The sequence below is a fragment of the Lissotriton vulgaris genome, chromosome 10, assembly GCF_964263255.1.
Source record: "Lissotriton vulgaris chromosome 10, aLisVul1.2, whole genome shotgun sequence".
Lineage (NCBI taxonomy): Eukaryota > Metazoa > Chordata > Amphibia > Caudata > Salamandridae > Lissotriton > Lissotriton vulgaris.
The window spans coordinates 121,784,555-121,803,818 of record NC_141698.1 but is presented as its reverse complement, the minus strand read 5'-3'; the positions used below and the strand labels follow the sequence as shown (position 1 = coordinate 121,803,818).

Sequence of the window (19,264 nt, the reverse complement as noted above, 5' to 3'; positions counted from 1 at the left end):
TGCATATTTTTTTCCAATGCGCAACACTAGACACTTTTCGGAAGGGCGTCGGGGATACGTTATCTACTATTGACATTGACTTGGAAGTCGACCGACCTCTAGTCTTTTTTGCTATGAATGATCTATCCAAGGGGGTATGCTCACAGAATCAAAAAAACTCTATTATTCTACTTAATACTTTTAGCTAGAAGAGAGATCTGTATTAAGTGGAAATCTGCTACCCCCCCCCCCCCCCCGTAGGGAAGACTGGCTTAGAGCGGCAGTCAATATGTCAAGACTGGAATTAGATACTGGAAACGATGAAATCTCCGCCCCCCCCCCCCCCCAAAACATTTGGCAACCCTTCACAAGATGGGTACGGCATAGGTGCTTGATTAATTAACCAAAGTCGTAATAGCCTTAATCAAAATCCTTTTTGGCATTACGGTCCTAGGATTACACCAGTCCTCAATCACGTGAGGAAGGCCAAGGGGCCTAGACGGAAACAGTGAACCAAGGGTCCGCCAGAAACAAAGAGTGTAAAGTGGCTTGTTAAATCTGTTAAAGTCTTGGCGAAGATGAGGACAAAAAAAAAAAAACTGCATGTTAGTTCCTCTGTACAGATGCAGTTATGGTTTATGTTATGGAAACAGACAGCATGCTACTCTGTGGATCTACAGCTATGGTAACAGGCAGTATGTTAATGCCAGTGAATCTTTAGACATGGTTTATGCTACGCCCTCAACAACAGACAGCTTTTTACTCTGCAGATATGGTTTATGCCGAGCAGTTTTCTTCGTGTGCAGTAGTTGTAAACTGGGACATCCGGAGCAGGTCCAGAGGAGTTCACCCGGCAGTGAGAAGGGCTCCCGCGTGTTCGTTAGTAATGTAATAACACAGCAATAACGTGTAATTTGAGCTTTGTGTCGTAATAAAAGAGTGAAGGTATGTTTATTGGCACACTTATTACAAGCACCAGGATGTGTGTGGTCAGCTGGATGATCAAAAGCTAGGTGTGCACAGAGCAGAGAAACCAAAGCTTACCCAAATCCAAAGAGATACAAGCGAACCGTATAAATCCAAAACAGGGTACAGCCCAGGGCCACAGCACCAAACACCTTGAAAACGAATGTAAAAAGGCAGACCTACAACGAATGTGCTAGGGAGACCACTACAAAACCACCACACACCCAACACTCCCAATCTGAAGCCACGTCGGCACGGCTCCTGAGGGGCAGACTCGGCGCAGTAAGGAAGACTGTCCTACACAGCCCCACTGAAGACTGAGGCCGGACCAACATGCACATCACTAGCCCAGCTGGCTAAAGCGCGTGGCACAGAGCCCGGAGCCTCACCTACACATCATGGAGCCATGGTCCCCGTTCCAGCGAGTGCCCCTCGAGCCTGTCATATGCTATAGACATTAAAAGCCTTCATCGGTGCCTGCGCCAAGCCTCACTTTTCTCACTAGTGCACCTACCCAACCTATACCCCTGCACACTCCGTACATGGGAAGGGTCTTGGAACCCGAGGCCACCGGAGCGCTCCGGTCTCATCAGGAGCATGGAGCACTATACTGCACCGTCACGTCGACTGGGGGGTGGGCTCCCTCAAACCTGCCCAAGACATGGAGTTTGTGGTTGGTATGACCCCAATGAACGGAGCCCCTCTGAGTCAGGGCTGAGGGTCTGGTTAATTAACCCGAGGGGAAACAACATCAGGGGGATGAGGGAGGGGCGTAGAGGCGAAGGGGCACAATGACGCGCCCTCTATGCCCGGCAATGCAGCTCAGGACACTTCAAACACCGTTTCGGCGTCAGTACCACGACGGGTACCTTCACCAGGCTCAGAGGGCAGGAGGGAGGCACAAGCCTTGGAGGTACCCTCGCCAGGCCTGGAGGGCAGAAGAGAAGCACAAGCCTTGGAGGTATCCACGCCAGGCCCGGAGGGCAGGCACAAGCCTTGGAGGTACCATTACCATGCTCGGGCACCGCCCGTTGCCCTCAGCTGGAAGCACAGGCCTTGGAGGTACCCTCACCAGGCTCGTGTAGCTTGTGGAAGAGAGGGCGCCTGCCCTGGCATGAGAGGAAACACAACAGAGCCCCCTGGCAGGAGGCTAGGGAGAAACAATACACAGTCCGGCGCTGAGCTCTGCCCCACCCACAGCCCTGGCCGCGCCCTCCACCCTTTAAGGAGTGAACTTCGCACTGTCCAGGGCCCCCCTCCCACAGGCCCAGAGCCCGCCCACTTCACACCGGGAGCGGACGGATTCCCGGCGAACAGGCTGCCAAAGAACTAACAACATGTGTTTGCCCAGCCGCCGTCTTTATTGCTTTTGTATTTTACACTTTGTTCCGACACCTGGAAAACTGGCAGGGCCACGGCCTGGAAAACCAATGAACGTCGTTCATGGCCGCGGTCACAGCCCAAGTCACGGTGCCTTCTGTGTCCTCGTTCACACCCTGGAGGGCGCCCCCATCATGGCCGGCTGTCTGAGCCCCTGCACGCACAGCGCTACGAGGCCCTGGCAGTGGCACTATAGGCAAACACAGCGTTTCCACGAGAAGGTTCTCCAAGAAAATAAAGATCTGCCCTTCCTCCGGCAAAATCAGTGTGACTGACATCTGTAAACCACCCGACTAAAACACATCGTAAGTGACGGCTCAAATAGGTGGAGGTTCTAATGGAAAATAAACAGACCCGACCTTCTGCGGCCCCAGACCGGTCTGCTTGCACTCACCGGCCGGGGACTGTACCTCAAGGGGAGGTGGGGGGTTGGCCTGTTCGAGGTTGCTCCTTCGTATTCCAGCAGTGTCCTACCACCAGGCAGAGGGAACCAGTGTACAGTGACCGCCGACAACGTCCGGAGCACAGCGGGCTCCAAAAAGGGTGGTAGCATAACTGTACTGAACTGTGGGAGTTTTTAGAACTTTGGGTAGGGCACAATCTGCAAAACAGCTGTGGGCGTTTTACGGCGAACATTTTATAGTAACCAGGGCATTTACACAGGAGGTGTAAAGATCAGACACTGCTCTGAGGTCCTATGGGGAATTGAAAGGTGGCGACAGTCACAGGGAGGGCACTAGCTAGCGCCTACGCGTGTATTTTCTCATTGGCAATTCAAAGCACCTGTCAGTCAAATCATTTGATCAGAATCTCACATCTGGTGAAATGAGAGCGCCATCAGCAGCAGCCAGCTCTCACCTTCCCAAGGCCAGCAGCTCCGTCGCTACTACATACTTCCTTTAATCGCATAAGGTGCAAACATTCCACTTTACACTAAATTATAACTTTAAACACCCACAAGAAAATACACAAGGGTGGCATAAAAAAACAACAACAAGAACATACAAGGGTGGCAGAGGGTTACACCAGATGACGCCATGTCCACTCCCTGGCACTGCCTTCACAACCAAAGTAATAGCCCCCCCCACCTATGCGTTTCAAAGGTTGTCAGCTAACACTACAACTCCCAGAACTCCAACAAACCTGGGCTCTGCCCAAAATCCCCGCACCCTGATGGGACTCCCGTGTTCATAGTGGCGCTTTACTCCCAGTTGCTACCCCAGCTGTGAACCGCCCAAATAAGATAAACATGCATTACTTCAGGTCTACAGCCATACCAAAGGCACGTCAAGTAAGCGCTACGAAGCAGTTTATGGCCCTAAATAGCGCTACAAAATACGCGATAAATCGAAGCCTTCTGGTTTCCTCCTAAAAGATATAAAAAGGTTGTAGTGGCCCAATGTTTATGACGCGCGCTGTCCGCTTACGGTCGCTATGAAGCAATAATATACAATTAAATTCAAAACAGACACAGAGACATTCAAGTTAAAACGGCATTCGCCATTTCCGACAGGAAAGATTGGCAGACAGTCATGCAGCCTCTTAAATACAATTTAAAAAAACTTAGCCCCTCCCCCAAGGAATGTAGAAGAAAACTTGTTTTTTTCCGTTTGGCTGCTTCCGTTCACTAAATGCTGGCACTAGTCTGACCTTTTAGCACACATTGGCTGCATATGAACTGCCCTTTGCACGGAGCCCTCGCCGTCGGCTGGGCCTATTCTGCAGGGGGGGGCAGTATGTGGCCTGCTACATGCCTTACACTCCTGGGGCGCCACCAGCCCGGGGGGGGGGATCCTTCAACCAAGCTGCATTAAAAATCAAGCCGTGGTGGCGTTCGCACTCGGTGAAACCTGAATATTCAATTCGCCCAGCCAGTACCAAGCCCCGAAACATAAAATAAACGTCCAGATCCCCCGAAATGTACATTATTAATCAATAAACCACTGTGATACCCAGTCTACACGGCCTTACCCCACACAGTTCATTAACCCAAGTCATTGTATAAGCATTACACCATTAAACTTCTTTAAACCGCTGTCTCCCCTCCATATGGGACTAACCCCAATGAATCCACTCTTGATCTGCACCCCACATAACAGCTCTAGTGTACTCGCGGTTCAACCACCGGGCTAAAGAACAAGTATACAACTGCAGGTTAAACCGCTCTGTGCTACAAGAAACCCCCGGTCCATGTCTGCAACATATCAGGATACAGGTTAAATCGCTCTGGCCTTCCTGGAATGCTTCAATCTTTTGGTTAAAGCAATAAGCCAGTTTACATCGACAAAGCACCCCCCCCCCCTTGCTCCAGCCGTGCCTCGTGCAAGTAAGGAGCAAAGCAGTAACAAGTCACTGATACTCCAAGAAAAGAAAGGTGGCGAGTCGGGCCCAACGTTTTAATGTCCCGCTGACTCTCCGGCCTTAGGCACTATGTGGAAAAGTCCCGGTTAAACCGCACAGTGTGTCCCGCATGCAACCTATAAAATCCGAGAATAACCCGCTCAAGCCCCGAGCGCAGTGCAGTCAGACGACAGAGCTCTCACCTGACACATACCCAAGCCCCGTTGGAAGGCGGAGGTCCTTATCGCAGTACATTAAAACCGTTCAGTTCCAAAAAAATAGAAAAAAGGCAGTTAAAAAAACCGCTGCTACTTCCAAGCTGGACCCCCCCCCCCCACTAAAAAAAAACTCAATCACTCTTTAACATTTAAAAACACAAAGCTACCACGCAAACCACAAATCTAGAGTCGCTTAAAAAGCGCTGTCCTACATACTGTACTAGCGCCAAGAAGCGGCTGCCCACGTTATAAGGGGTTGGATACGGCGGAGTTGGACCTTAAAGTTGTCAAACAGAAAACGAAAATAGACGAAGATGATTCTACCACCGGCAAAGGCATGCATTCCTATTTTCCCACAATTCGAGTAAAATAACTGGTGTTGCTCGCACAATCGTGCGCACCCCAGACAAGACAGCACTTACCGGGGTGTCCGTGCAGGTTGAGCCCGGGCGAGAGGTACTTGCCGGGGGCCAGCTGTGCCTGCAGCCCCCCGGACATGTGGGCGGAGGTGGGGGCCATCCTGCCGGCCGTGGGGCCGGCCCCCACTTGATGTCTGTCCATGGCCAGGAGCGGTGGGGGGGCGTGCACAGAGCGGGGGGGCCCAAAGTCTCGGCCATCCATCATCCCGTGCCCGGCCCTATTCGATCAAACGAGGCTTAAAAACACAGCCTTAAAATGCCCCATGGCGCGCGGCTTCCAGCGGGCCCAGCCCGGGCGTGCTCTATGGTTCTGGGGCTGCAACGAAAATTAACAAAATGCGCATTGGTATTACATACAGTTTTGGAAACCGGAATTTACAATAAAAGACAAGACAAGACTGCCCCTATATAGTGTTTACATCAGCAGCAAAAAACACAGTTCAGAAATTCGTAATGCAATACTGTTAGCATAGAAGACTAAATACATCCATAATATTTCTATGTAACTTAAACAGCTCTTAAGGATCGAAAAGGTTACGTTCAAGCGCTTTACCACACTCGCCCATTCAATAAACGCATTCATTCAACGTTCCATATAGCGCCAAAGAAGACTAATCACACTGGGGTAGCCGTTCGAAAGGCCACGACTTAAGCGAATCTTAAGTTAGGCATCAAACTTTGATTTCTTGCAACAGAATCAGAATGGTGCATTTATTTAGTGTTCGCTAAATGTGCCTCGTGCCCCTTTGCACTAATCTCACACTTAGTGCCAGATGCATCATTTTGCCCATTCTGTGTCTATGGGAAAATGTGTTCATGCATATGGCCCGAAGTCTCGAGGCGAGGTATCACAGCTCTGAACTATCCCCGTCACTACTCCTTGAACAGGGGCTCCAAAAATGAGAAAGCACCCCGAGGCTCTAATAAAAATAAATCATTTTTACCGTGTATGGACGCTTAACCTCAATATAAAACGACGTTTTTTATATAAACGCAAGAGCCCAAGGCCCGGCATTTCTATGGTTTAATCGCATTTTACCAAGCAGACCACACCCACTTTTAGGAAAATTATTATAACCCCTCATCGACCCACACAGACAGCCACGATGTGTGTGTGTGTGTGTTTTTTTATCTTTGAAAAGTAAATGAGAGGTTGAAACAGGATATAGGTGTTTATCGGTAACATGAGACACCCCCCCCCCCTTCTGAAGTCTCTCTCCCCAGCACCCCCACCACAACATCAGTTCACGCATATTTGCCACGCCGGGGTCACAAAAGGGAGGGAGAGCAGGGGCGAGACACATGATTGAAAGCAGAGGCCGGCTTGAGTACCCTCCCTGCCGGCTCTTTCCTGGCTCCGCCGAGGCAGGGAAGAGGCCGAATTCCAGCTTTTAATTGAAAGCAGGCCAGGGAGGGACCTCTCTGACGACCCCCCCTCACCCCCTCCAGTTCCAGGCAACAGCAAGAGAGTTTCAAAGAGGCTGGAAATGTATACATTGCCTTTCCATGCAAAGGAGAGAAGTGAGCTCGTTCTGAATGATGAAAGGCAGAGTTGGGGAAATACAGGGTGCACCATGGCATTTCACGTGGTTGAGGTCTACACTACAGAGGGGGCGACTCCGCTAATCGCTCAATACAAACTCCCGGTAAAAAAAAACAACTGGCAGTTATGTCACGCCGGATGACTGGGAGCATCGTGTGATCCGCACAAGAAAAAAAAGTCAGCATATTCAATGTTCCGCTCCTGCAGTGGGCAGGGGATACTTTTCTCAAGTAGGGTGAGCGCCCAGCAAAATAAAACCCGGCGTCGCTTCCAAGCACTGTAGTGTTACTTTAAACGGACAGGGATGGGGTCTTCGAAAAGGGTCGTAATCTTTTATTTATAAAGCTGCGGGGATGGTCGTCGCTTTTAAACGCTTAGATGAACCGGGACAGGGACCGGTGCCCCCCCCCCCCCCCCTGCTGCTTGTGGGCAAAAGCGGGCAGCCTCGTGACAGCCCCAGAGGACAAAACACCTTCACCTTCGAACAGCTTTGGGAAATCACAGACAGCCCCAAACAGAAGGACGCTTTCAGTGAACTATTACGTTTGATGTCAGCACAGAATGCAGAATGGGGGTTATTTTTAAAGTTCCGGGGGCGGGCGGACTTGGGGCCTTTGACCCTTTGCACCGCCGCCTGTATATGGGAAGGCTGAGAGGGGGCTGAAGCAGCAGCACCACCGCCCCCTCCCCCCTCTCGGGATAGAGGTCACAGGACAAACTGGGAAATGAGGATAGCTGGGAAATACGAGCTGCCCCCCACTCCAGGCAGCTTGTGCCCCATCACACCACTGAACGGGCACCAGCTACCACCCCCACTCATGAAATGAACGGAGGCTGCTACATGTGGGGTGGGGGTGGTGTGTTTTCTGTCCAATTAATTGGGAGGTGGGGGTGTTCAACCAAAGATGTTTGCTTGAGGGCACATTCCCACCACGCAGAAAACACATAACACAGCCCCAGGCTTGAAGGCGCTGTGCTCGGCCAAGGGGCTGCGCCCGACACCCGTGTCAGAGAGGGGGAGCGCACACAAGTAGGGCCTCTCTCCGCAGTGGACGAGAGGTGGCCACTAGCGGGGGGGGGGGGGGGGGTAACGAGCCGCTTCAGAGTATATCCCGCTGAGTAAAAATGCATTTTTCGGTCTCGTTTTATTTCTTGTGGGGGTGGAGGGGGTATACAAGGGGAAAGCGCAGTCGCTGTTTTCACAAATTAAGCAACCCCCGCCCCTTACAGAGGTCTTCTCAGGGTGGGGGGAAGACATTTGCCCGAACACGTACACTGGATCTAGGGCTGGTATCTACAGCTACAAAGCTGCAGGGGGATTGATGAAATGTATATAGAAGAGGGGGGGGGGTTGTTGAGCGGACTAAGGAGAGCATTGAAATGGAAAGGGGGGGGGGCGTGGGTGACGGGTTCGGGCCGGAGGCAGGGTGCTCCCTGGAAGCCCACCTCTCCGTGTACTGAGCTGCATATTTCACGAGCTTCCCTTCGCCAGGGGTCCCATGACTTGACATAAAATGCACGGCCGAGTAGAATCGATGGGGTGTTCGCACCTCAAGGAGAGCGGTTCTTGGGCCCCCGACCAGGGGCGAAGGGGCAGGACATTTCCGGGGCCCCCCGTTGCCACGGTCCCTGCTCAGGAGATCATTCAAAGCGCTGTGTGTCACAAGTTTGGGGGTGTCGCGGGGTCTAGCTGCAGAACAAACGTCTGGCAAAGTACTTCAAATGCCCCTTATTTCTCCCAGCTCGCGCTTTAGGAAGGAAAGTCTGCAATGCGTTCAAGAGGCCGGGAGGCTCCTCTATGTATTGAATGCGCGAAAAGTGATTAAAAAAAACGCACTTGAAAGGCGATCGGAATAGACTTTATAGAACGGGCCAATGTGGGGGTGCTTAGAATGTAAATAGAGAGGGGGTGGGCTTATTTAAGCATAGTTTCTTAAAGAGGAAAAAAAGATTCTGTCCCAACCCTGGTGAGCGTATCCCAGGGAGGGCAGCAGTGGGGCGAGGGCATCTAAAATAGAAACAACTCAGACAGCACTGTATACTGTTCTGCCCGGTGGTGAAGGGGCGGAAACGGCCCATTGCCTGCGCGAGGAACAGCTTGTGCCCCCCTTGCCTTTACCATTTGAAATCATTTAATCATTTTATGGTTTGTTTTTAAAGGGGGAAAGTAATGCAACTCGTGATGGGATTATCCTGTTGGGGGGGGGGGGGGCTTTTAAAACAGTTGCATTTTTAAACGCCCTACCCCCATGCCAGCGCACAAAAGAAGGGGTGGGGGACATTTCGGATAAGAAACGACGTTACTGCTATCCGCTATCTCGGGTGGATGGTATGCACCAGCTCAAACAAGCACTGAACACTGCCTGAGAGTTACAAATATGTCCCTCCACCTAGGACTCTGTGGGGGTGGGGTGCTGAGAACTGCAACTAAAGTCAGAAAACTAGAGGGGTGCAGGGCTGCTCTTCATCCATGTCCTCGGAAGAGCACTAATGATGGGGTTAAGTAAAAAGCAACTTAACAGAAAAAGAAAGAAAAACGCAAATTGTAAAACTCCGGCATATGACCAAGCTTGGAGGTCGGGATAGGAGCACCACACGAAGCAGAACCCCTGGTTTTCGCTCGGACAAGATAGTCTGTGTTTTTATGGTGGGGAGTGAGTGGGAAGAAGCACAGATGTTAATAAAAGAGCTAAATGGGGAGAGTGTCAAAACAAACTATATAAAGCATTGCTACAAATTAAGTACAGAGCGGATATTCTTACCTACAGCACTAAGTGTCCAAAACGTGTGATATATATAGATAGATAGATATATATATATATATATATATATATATATATATATATATACACACACAGATACACGAATACGCCATTTAGAACTACCTATTTCCTCCCTAACTGAAGGCGCGGCATCACAAATGCGGGGGGGGGGGGGATCTGTCAGGGCAATCTAGTTTGATTCCCACGAGGAGATGTGCGTTTTCCAATGAGTGTGTATTGGAGAAAGGCCACCCATCCACGGCCACCACCGCCAAACACCCCTTAAGCATAACAAGGCGCCGGAATGGCACTGCAGATCTGACTCTGTGCAAGGGACGCAGCTCATGGGCTAAAAAGGGATGATGTGAAAACTTTTTTGGGGTTGGTGATAAAATATAACCAACATGGGAGGCTAAAGAATAGCATAGAAGAAGAGATTAACGGGGGGGGGGGGGGGGGGGGGTCATACGATTTATACAGTCCACAGAAAAGTGGGGGTGGGGCTGAAGAAGACTTGTAACTGTACAAAGGTACTGTTGTCTCGCCAGTGCGAGGCGATGGGCCAGTTCTGGCATGTTGTAAGGCTTCAGGGTTCAAAGGCTCCTCGAGACACAGCACAGGAGCTACATTTTTAAAAATGTCTGGACGGCAACGGAAAGGGCAAATGAATCAAATTTCAAACTGCAGGAAAGGGAATATGGGCGCAGCCCGCTGAGGGGGTGGGGGCGCCGAGGAAAACAAGAGAACGGCTGTAACTCTCCGATGATGGCAGGGAGACGGGGACGTTCTTTGGAAAGGGGGCGCACAAAGATACCACAGAAGGGTTTGAAACATGTCGGTTCTCGCAGTTGGACGTACCCGAATGGCTCACAGGCTTTCAAGCATGAAACCCAGCATGGACCCAGATCTCTCACTCAAAAAAGATCAAATACCTAGCTAAAACATTTTATTTCCCGCATAATGGACTGCGAGAGGGTCGTTCCAGTTCAGAACTACCGTTTATGCCAAGGAGTCCAGGGTGCCATGCTGTATATTACGAGCTTGCACTACACTACGTTTGCTACCAGGGTTAGGTCTCGCAGTGCTTTCACCCTCTAAGAGCCCTTTTCAGAATCAGGCGTAGAATTCTAGGAAATTCTGAGACAACAAACATGTCAATACCCACTCAAGAGTGTTCTGGTAGAGTACGTGGGGTGGGTGTGCGCAATCCGTTTCCAAAAGAGGGCGGAAAATGCTACTTTTGCAAGAATCCGATTGTTGTGGAATGACTATAAGTCTTACAAACTCCATGCCATGAGATGTGGTGATGTAAAGGGGGCTTTACGTATGGATTCCAGGACCTCAAGAGAAACTGTCGACCCAAAAAGGGGACTGTTCGGAGCGGTTTCTTTTATTTTTGGGCTGAGTACTTAAAGTCCTTGATGTGGAACACTTGCTTTGAATTGGGGGGACCCGTTCGGTAGGGGTGCGATTCTTTAACATGCTTTTTCGTGGAGCAAAGTCTGCCTAGAGGGGGGCGTGTAGGAACAAACTGCAAAGTCAGACTGTGCCGGGAAGAGGGCGACCACATATCTGTTAACTACAATCCACTACTTAAGCAGCGCTAGAGGTAAAGGTAGTTTTATTTTGGGGGGCGGGGTCCAAGGGTTATTTTTACTGTTATATTTTTGATTGGGTTACGGAACGCCGATCGAAGGCACATTTGGTGTACAGTTCAAAGGTGAACTTTACTCGGACTTCCATAACTCGAAAACACTGCTGGACTAGAGGTGGTGCGTTTTGTACGCGGGGGGTAGTCTTTGAAAACTAAGAAAAAGATACCCCGGTAGCAAAGAGGAGTCCCTACCTTTTAGCGTTAGAGGCGAGACCAGGTACTCCTTACGAAGCGCTCTCCCTCGGCATCCTTTAGCCGGTGGCGGTTGCCTTCCCTTGTCCTGAACACATCCAGGTTGCCCCGGCCCGCCTTCCCCTCCCGGGCGGTGCACCGCACGCGTCCCCCAGCAAGAGTCCTGGGCTTGCAAAGTCCGTCTCCTCGAGGTGTGCAGGGAGTAGACCTCTGCCCGTGTTCGCAACTGAGCTCCGGCTCCCCTCGGTCACACAATCCCACTCAAGCTGCCTCCGAGCGCCGCGCACATCCATATACAGCCCCGGTGGAAAGAAAGCACCCCGCGCGAACCCCTTCCAACTTCCTCAGCAAACTCTCCAGCAATGAAACCAGCATTGTTCGCCCGAGGCCGCCCCCTGGCGGCCCAGCCAATCCCTGCGCCATAGTAAACAGCTCATTGGTCGAGCGCGCTGTCGGTCATGTCCCGTGTAAACACCTTGGCTCGCCGCCATTCCTATAAAACCAATTATGGAGCCCGGGCGGCAGCGGTGTCAAGGCCCCCCGGCCGGGGCTGAATGATCCAAACCGGTGGTGAGAATTTTTTTAGGCTGTTTCAAGTCTGCCCACTGGCTTAGAAAGTGAGAGATGGCTGGAGGTGCATCCAGTTCTTTCGTTTCTCACATTTATTTTTCCACGATAGTACAAAAACATGTTGTGGACGTTTTTTTTAATTTCTTTCTAGGACTCTTCGTGAGAATGAGATTGGCAAAATGCAGACGGTAGTTTATTTTTTTTATTTTTTGTGTGTGTCAATAACACTTGGGGCTTTGTTTCCGGGCCAGGCGGCCAGCCTTGCGATGGCCTTCGAGTTGCATTTCAATACAACAATGTGATTTACGATTTAGGGAGCTCGGCCTTTTTCCCATGCGCGTTAAACAAGGTTTTTTGGGGGACCTCTGGTGTCCATTCAAAGAGGGAGCTGGGGGAGGGGCATTGGGTGTTATTGTGTTCAGGACTGCCCCCTTCACTGAATCTTGTAAGCCCATTATTTCGGATTTTAAAGGGGGCTGTGCAAATGATCTTGCAGTCCCGTCTCGTGCAGGGGATGATGAAAAGCCCATTGTTGTGCAAGACTTTAAGAGCCCCATATGCGGTCCTTGGGTGAACCACCAAAAGGCAAAATTGAGCACTACATTTTGTCCGTGCTCCATAGCATGTGTTTTTCAGCATTTCTAGGGATTTTTAACAAACGCCATCAGTACAGCTAGCACTAAATCTTATTAGACAAATCAACACCACGGGTCCTATTTCAAATATATTTCAAAAGCTATTTACGCATAAAGTGCTCAAAGTGTCCATGTATTCTAGACGTTCCTAGTCCCAGATTATGGCCGCATCCAATGCCCCGCCTAACCTAAGGTAGTGCCCACTGTATTGGACAATAATATTATTTGGGTGATATTTAGTCGAAATTCTGATCCCTGCAGTGTAGGGATATACGGGTGAAGTAAATATTGCAACATTTCTTGACTGCAATCGAGGTCTCAATTTTTGTTTTTACATTATGCACTTGTGTTCAAATGCTCTTTATAATGACCATCTATGCTGGGAAAAATTTGTACACTGTTTTTTCTCAGGCCAGAAGGCCACCTACCCGTAAACTGACTAAATGACCCACAATTACCAAGGACCGAGCTTTATTTATTATTTATTTATTTATTTATTTTATTTATTGTTTTGTAGAGCGCGTAGTCACCCAGTGGGTATCCCAGCGCTAAAAACCTTTTTACTCACTTTGTAGTCCCACTATCGCTGTTTCGGGCTATATATCTCATAAAGCATTACATTGAATTGAATGATTCGGTTGATGTAGTTTTAAATCGTGTTTCCACAGTTTTAACCTTGAGAAAGCTTGTTGCTGTCCATAAACTCAAGATATAGTGGATTTGGTGGGACTTGGGCGATGGCAGCGACGACCACCAGACCTGTTTTTCAAGGTCATCATTTTTTGAATGACCTCTTACTGACAAATCTTAGGGGCAGGCACGTGTTCCCATGTATGGCAGTATGTTAACATGCCTTTAGATATCGAATTATAAATGACTTATAGTATTGTAAATGGACAGCTACGAATAAAATGATTTATTTATTGTGCAATTTTATATAGCACAACTTGGCCCAAATGTGCAGCAGATCACTCTCGAAAGGAGTAATTTCCACTTCCAATAAGCAGGTTACATATGGACAGTTTCATACCACATTAGCATAAAAGCAAGTTTACCAGGCTGTGTGTAAAACTCAAACCATACAATCATGTTCAAGTTGGGTACCTTTTCCAGTTGTTTTAACACCAGTTTATTTGACTTATTCCTATGTGCAATAGGCATGCAGTACGCTACCCACTATGACAACCCTATATCACCGTTTCATGCTAGCATTATGTACTTGCACTAGAATAGACAGTGTTCTAGCCTCCAGCAGGAAGCCCTTGGTTGAACATTGCCACTGTTAAATCAGTCACATCAGTGAGGTGTGCTGCAAACGGTGGGCCTTGTTTTGTTTTCTATTGAGGGATTCCAAGGGAGATCAAATAGACAGCAAGAGCGAAATTCAAGTTATTAATTATGTCATATGGAACTCTAAGGTAGAAGAATATGTTATTGAAAACTATTATTTTATGTTGTGCATCCCACATTTCATCTTCCCAAGCTTAGAATTAGCTGCATAGTGGTAAAGGAGGCGTAGGAAAGACATGAACAACGTGTTTTGAAGTACCTCAACTCACCTCACCCTTCCTCACTACCCTCTGATGAATCTGCCGTACACCACCCAAAGAAACATTATATGGTGCTGCCCCAACCACATCCTATGCTACCATCTGTATCTTGCCTTTCCTACCCAAGGCTGCACTCCCTAATTACAATCTGTGACAGCATGTATTCCATATGATAAAGCTCCCTAAATGTCAGTGCCCCACCACCTCTAGTGAGCATATAAACACATTTCATCCATGAGAACAGACATGCCTGTAGTTTTGAACTCATTGCTTGCAAGACTCTAACAAGGCACCCAAAATTACATACCTGTTCCCAAAAAATAGCACAATTGAGCAAATTATCCTGTCCTTGAATATTTTCATGTATTACTCACCCCTACTCCTCGATTTTAAAGGGAGATCACAAAATATGATGACCTGAAGAAGCCTAGGCATGCTTCAAGGGTTAGCACGCTGTTGCCACGCTGGCAGTGTCTCTTAGATCGCTGCTTTCCTGTCAAGATGCCAAACCCACTGCTGACCGTGGAGATGGTGCAAGAATGCTACCAGCAATCCTTCACCTGTGGCAGATGTGTTGTGATTCAGGTGGATCAATGACCCTCACACGACCATCTTAAGATGTAAATGCGATCTATAACTTGGTTTCACAATAATGGCTCTTGCGGAGAGCCAGGCACAGCATTAGTACATATGATCTGAATGACCCCTTGTAGGTAAATGTTCTTTGTTGATAACGTGTTGACTATTGTCTTCATTGCTGCCAAGAAGCACCATGTCCTGTGCAACAGTGGCAGTACGTGCTAGATTTTCAGCAAAAAGCAATTGCATGATGGGACTTGTGGTGTCACCTTCCCTATGACCAGCATGGGCCTTCAAAAATCCAAATGCAAAGTGTTGTTGGTTTAGAAACCAGGATTGGCTGAAGCTGTTAAACATAGATGGGCACCATTTGGTGTTTTCTTCAGCTAACTGGGTTTGCATGGAGATTTATGGTCGGAAATATCTCGGGGGGGGGACGGTAGTCCCAAACACAGAGACTCATGTGTGACAGTGGACGATAAGAACTCAGTAACAGGTACTCATGTAAAGCGCCCAAACACCCTTGGATCGAGGTACGCAGCATAAAAATAGCTATATATATATATATATATATATATATATATATATATATATATATATATATATATATAAAATGCTGCCACTTGTTTTTCATGCAGGTCTCTTTCACATGTTACTTGCAGTAATTTCAATCCCTGGCTGTTACAAATTGCTGTTGGGCTACATGCTTGTACAATTGTCGGTTGGTGACAACATTAGGGGCCTGCCGCTTAGTCATGAATAACAGAATCACCATATTCTGTCCTCTGGAAGTGTTTTATCAGGTAGGGAGAAAAAAAAATATTCCTCCATTGTATTGCTGCTCAAATAAAAAGAGAGCCTTTGAAGACGGTTTCAAGTTACCCTTAGCCAAGCCCTGTGGAATCTGTTTCAAGACTGCCCCCTTCCTTCTGCAAAGCAGAAAGATCGAGAGAGAGAGAGAGAGAGAAGGGGAGGGAGGGACATAGGGAGCTGAAATACTAATAAGAAGGGGGAGGAGGACGATGCCTGTGTGTGCAACAGCCAAGGAGATCTCATCTGAATATCACCCCAACCCAAATGAAAGGATGGCAACTTCAGGACGACTCATCAAGGGCGGATTGATCTGAAATTAGCCAAAGGATCAACAGGAAGAAAGGGGGAAAGGAGGTGGAGGGGTACTGGGGAGAGGGGAGGGGTGGATGTTGAGCAAATGCATGCAACTCTGAGGCTTATGGCTGCCTGAACAGAATGCTGAATTGTTATTGAAGCACAATGAAAGGCTGCCGCCGCTAGATGCGATTACTTTGTGTCCATCCATTTATTTAAAAGTAACGCATCCTCTTCGACTCCTGTTTTTTTCTTCAAATTGTCATCCTGTCTTGCAGCACCCCGTGCCTACCCGAGATCTGCGGCACACAAAGAAACCTGTTGGATTTTCAAGCTCCGGAACCTCCTATCTCCTGCTAAAATATTGACTCTAAAGGAAAAAAAATGGGAGCGGCTTAATCTATTTTTAAGATGACTAGCATGTTCAATGTTTAATGGGATTTTTTTCACACCGGACGCTGAACGAAGCTGTAATTGTGATGGTGGGGTACGTATACAATAAATCATTTAGTTGCTAATAAAAATTCTGCCTGCTCGTCTTTAGTTTGCCAATGGCGCCCGCGTTTTTTTTTTGTAAAGGGGTTTTCGTAAGCGGTAGCAGCACGTATTTTATTACAGCTGCAGTCCTCTCCACGGATCAGTTGTGTTTCACCTTCGGTATGCCATACGCCTCCCTTTCTTCATTAAACCTCTAATTTTTTCTAATTTCCTTCTGGGTTAAAACAGCTGCAGTCTAATGGGTCGCCGTTTTATATATACAGCTTTATTTTGTGAAACATTTTGATTTACCTTTATTTTGAAGAAGGTGGCCGCCTCGGTGTTTAGAAGCTGACTCCGGGTCCCGGTGGGGAATTAAAGCAAAAACAAACAAAAAATCAAGACCTGCAACGTTTCCGTTTAAAAAAAAAATAGATTATTCTGCTGTTATCGGGGGTTCCGTTTCCTTCGTAACCATTGGCTCTCTTACGCTCTCTGATTTAAAATGAAAACCAGTTTTTCTCGTGCAGAGTTGAGCCCTCGGTACACGTCCCAGCCCCGTGTTTCTTCAACGCCTTTGTATTGATTCCCTGCAGCCGGGCGCAGCAACAACACCACACGGCGGCCATCTTGTGAGGAGACTGGGTGGAGCGCGAGAGCCCGGGGGAGAAGGAATGCCGTTGTCTTAGTGCCTTCTTGTCCAGCAAAATGCGACTTTATCGGCGGAATACCGGTATACGACATCAAGGGGCCTTCTTTTGAAGAGAAATGTTAAATGCGGTTAACTAAAGTGCTGCTTTGCCGAAAGAATGCCTCCCCGCTCCGATGGAAGGAGAGGAAAACATGGCGGCGACGTGACGGCGTCCTGCCGAATCTTGTTTACACTGGGTTTTCAAAAATGTTAATCCTCGTGTAGTAAAAATACGTTTTGCGATGGAGAGGTTTGGCCTCGCTCGTTGCTGGGTTTAACAAATACATTGGTGAATATTTTAATCGTGCGTGTTAGATCGGTGCCAGCTGGTATTTCTAGAGTAGCCCCCCCCCCCTTTTTTTATTTATTTAAATTTTAGCTAAAATATCTTGTATAACTGGAGGTCGTTGTAAGGGTAGAGGTTTTCTCACGATCTCGTTTGTTTTGTATTGTAAACCATGTATTTCAGAGTCGCATTTCTGGGAGCATGGGAGCCATTTGGGATTCTCTCCACCCCACTTCACGCCCACCCACGTTTGATTTGGGGGGGGGGGGGGCAGCTGAAAGGGCACCCTGAAAGCAAATTTCTGGCTTCCTACGTGCGATTTAGTGGCGTGGGCACTCGGGGTGGTGATAATCTACCTTTTAATGCGCTTTAGTATACATTCAGCCTATGGTTGTGCTTGTCACAGCTCACTCACTGCACTTATATCAATTTGAGGACCTTAGTGATTTCGTACTTGTTTCCATTTTGCCCACTTACTGAATTTATGTGAAAATATTGCGCTCCTTCGTGTGGTGAGTGATATTTTGCAGCAGAAAGGGGGAATATGCAGCCTCCCCTCCCCCTTTTAATCTCCTGTCCTCCAGCTCCCGGGTCATTTCAGTTGCAGTGGTCAGTATTTTAGTGTGAAGAAATTAACTGTTCAAACGCACGTTTTGGTGTGTGGTGGGAATCTTGCAAATGCGAACGCGGACCTCATTTTAATAAGATGAGCACCATTCAGAGAGGGCAACATTGCCAATAATTCCGTAGGTGCCCTTATATGTGCGTATTTATGTTATGTGCTATATTATCGGTGCAACCTTGTGTCACTGGCATAATGTCATCTAAAGATACACAATCGTCCATTACTGTACAGTTCACTAGAACCCATCACACTGCATTTTTTGACTGCTTTGCTAATATTTTCGACTTCAATATATCTAACTTGAATTTTAGAAGCTACATTTAATTTTTGTGCTTGTCCTTAGTGACGGTTCGTCCTACGATTAAAAAGGCCTGATAAAAGATCAGGCTCCCTCGGTATTTGCATAAATCCATTATGATTTGCATACATGCGTGTTGTGTCTGAATCAATAATCCATTGAGGCTAGAGGGAAATTGGGGATTTTTCTATCAGCCCATTGTTCTCTCTCTTAATTGCATTACCACCCCCACCCCAACTAGACTGTCCTATTATTCGTTCCACCAGACTTAAGCCCCCACACGCCCTCCTTTGAATGGCTGTAACATAAACACATAATTGCTCCCAGCTGGAGTGACCAAATACTTCTTGTCGAAAGCAGCCCTTCCCCTGGCAGCAGAAATTCTTCTTAGTGGATAAACAATGCGCTCTCCAAACACTGTCCCTTTACAAATGTATATTTGCGCATGTATGTGTTTCAATGTGCTCATATACGTTTGCATGGTTAGGTGCCACCAGTTTTCTCAGTAGCTTTTTCTGGACCCTGTCTCCATTCTCCCTGCAAAGTTTACTGGAAGCAGACCTCGCATGTACCCGCGGTTTAGGGTGTTTCAGCTATGTGAATGCTTAACTATGAGTTTGTAACAGTACATCATTTGTATTCCAAATGTGTGTTGCACAGTCGAAAAATGGCTGCTCCGTAGGGAAGCAAGGTGCGAGAGGAAGAAGCCCGAGAAAGGCCAACTTACTCCGTTTTAACAAAATATAAAAAAACATTAGAAGCATGTCTGTAAATTTAACCGAGGAAGGCAGAAATATTGCATAATTACAGTGTACTTTTCGAAAATGTCTAATGTGGTCGCGTTTTGGACCATCCCGACACATGTTTTTGTAACCTAATAATAAAAAGATTGATTACACATCGCATGCCCTTTTAATGTAATTTACAAAACAGCAGGAGAGCCCTGGCTGGCGTGCGTCTGCGTACATGTCTCTGTAGGTGTAGTGCTGCAGC

General features: G+C 47.9%; 1 protein-coding gene across 6 annotated transcripts in view; it reads right to left on the bottom strand.

Annotated features, from left to right (window-relative positions):
• The window catches only part of TNRC18 (trinucleotide repeat containing 18), a 183,008-nt gene extending 166,140 nt beyond the window's left edge, over window positions 1-16,868 (bottom strand). For 4 of the 6 annotated variants that reach the window (XM_086940678.1, XM_086940680.1, XM_086940682.1 and 1 more), the window contains exons 1-2: window positions 11,454-11,817; window positions 5,306-5,618 (exon numbers count right to left, since the gene is read on the bottom strand). In XM_086940678.1, the coding sequence (XP_086796804.1) occupies window positions 5,306-5,507 (202 nt within the window). In that variant the 5' untranslated portion in view covers window positions 5,508-5,618; window positions 11,454-11,817. Of the gene's footprint in view, window positions 1-5,305; window positions 5,619-11,453; window positions 11,818-16,683 lie in introns of those variants that run through there. The other 2 variants (XM_086940683.1, XM_086940679.1) reach the window with 2 other exon arrangements.
• Between the last annotated feature and the right edge of the window lie 2,396 nt (window positions 16,869-19,264).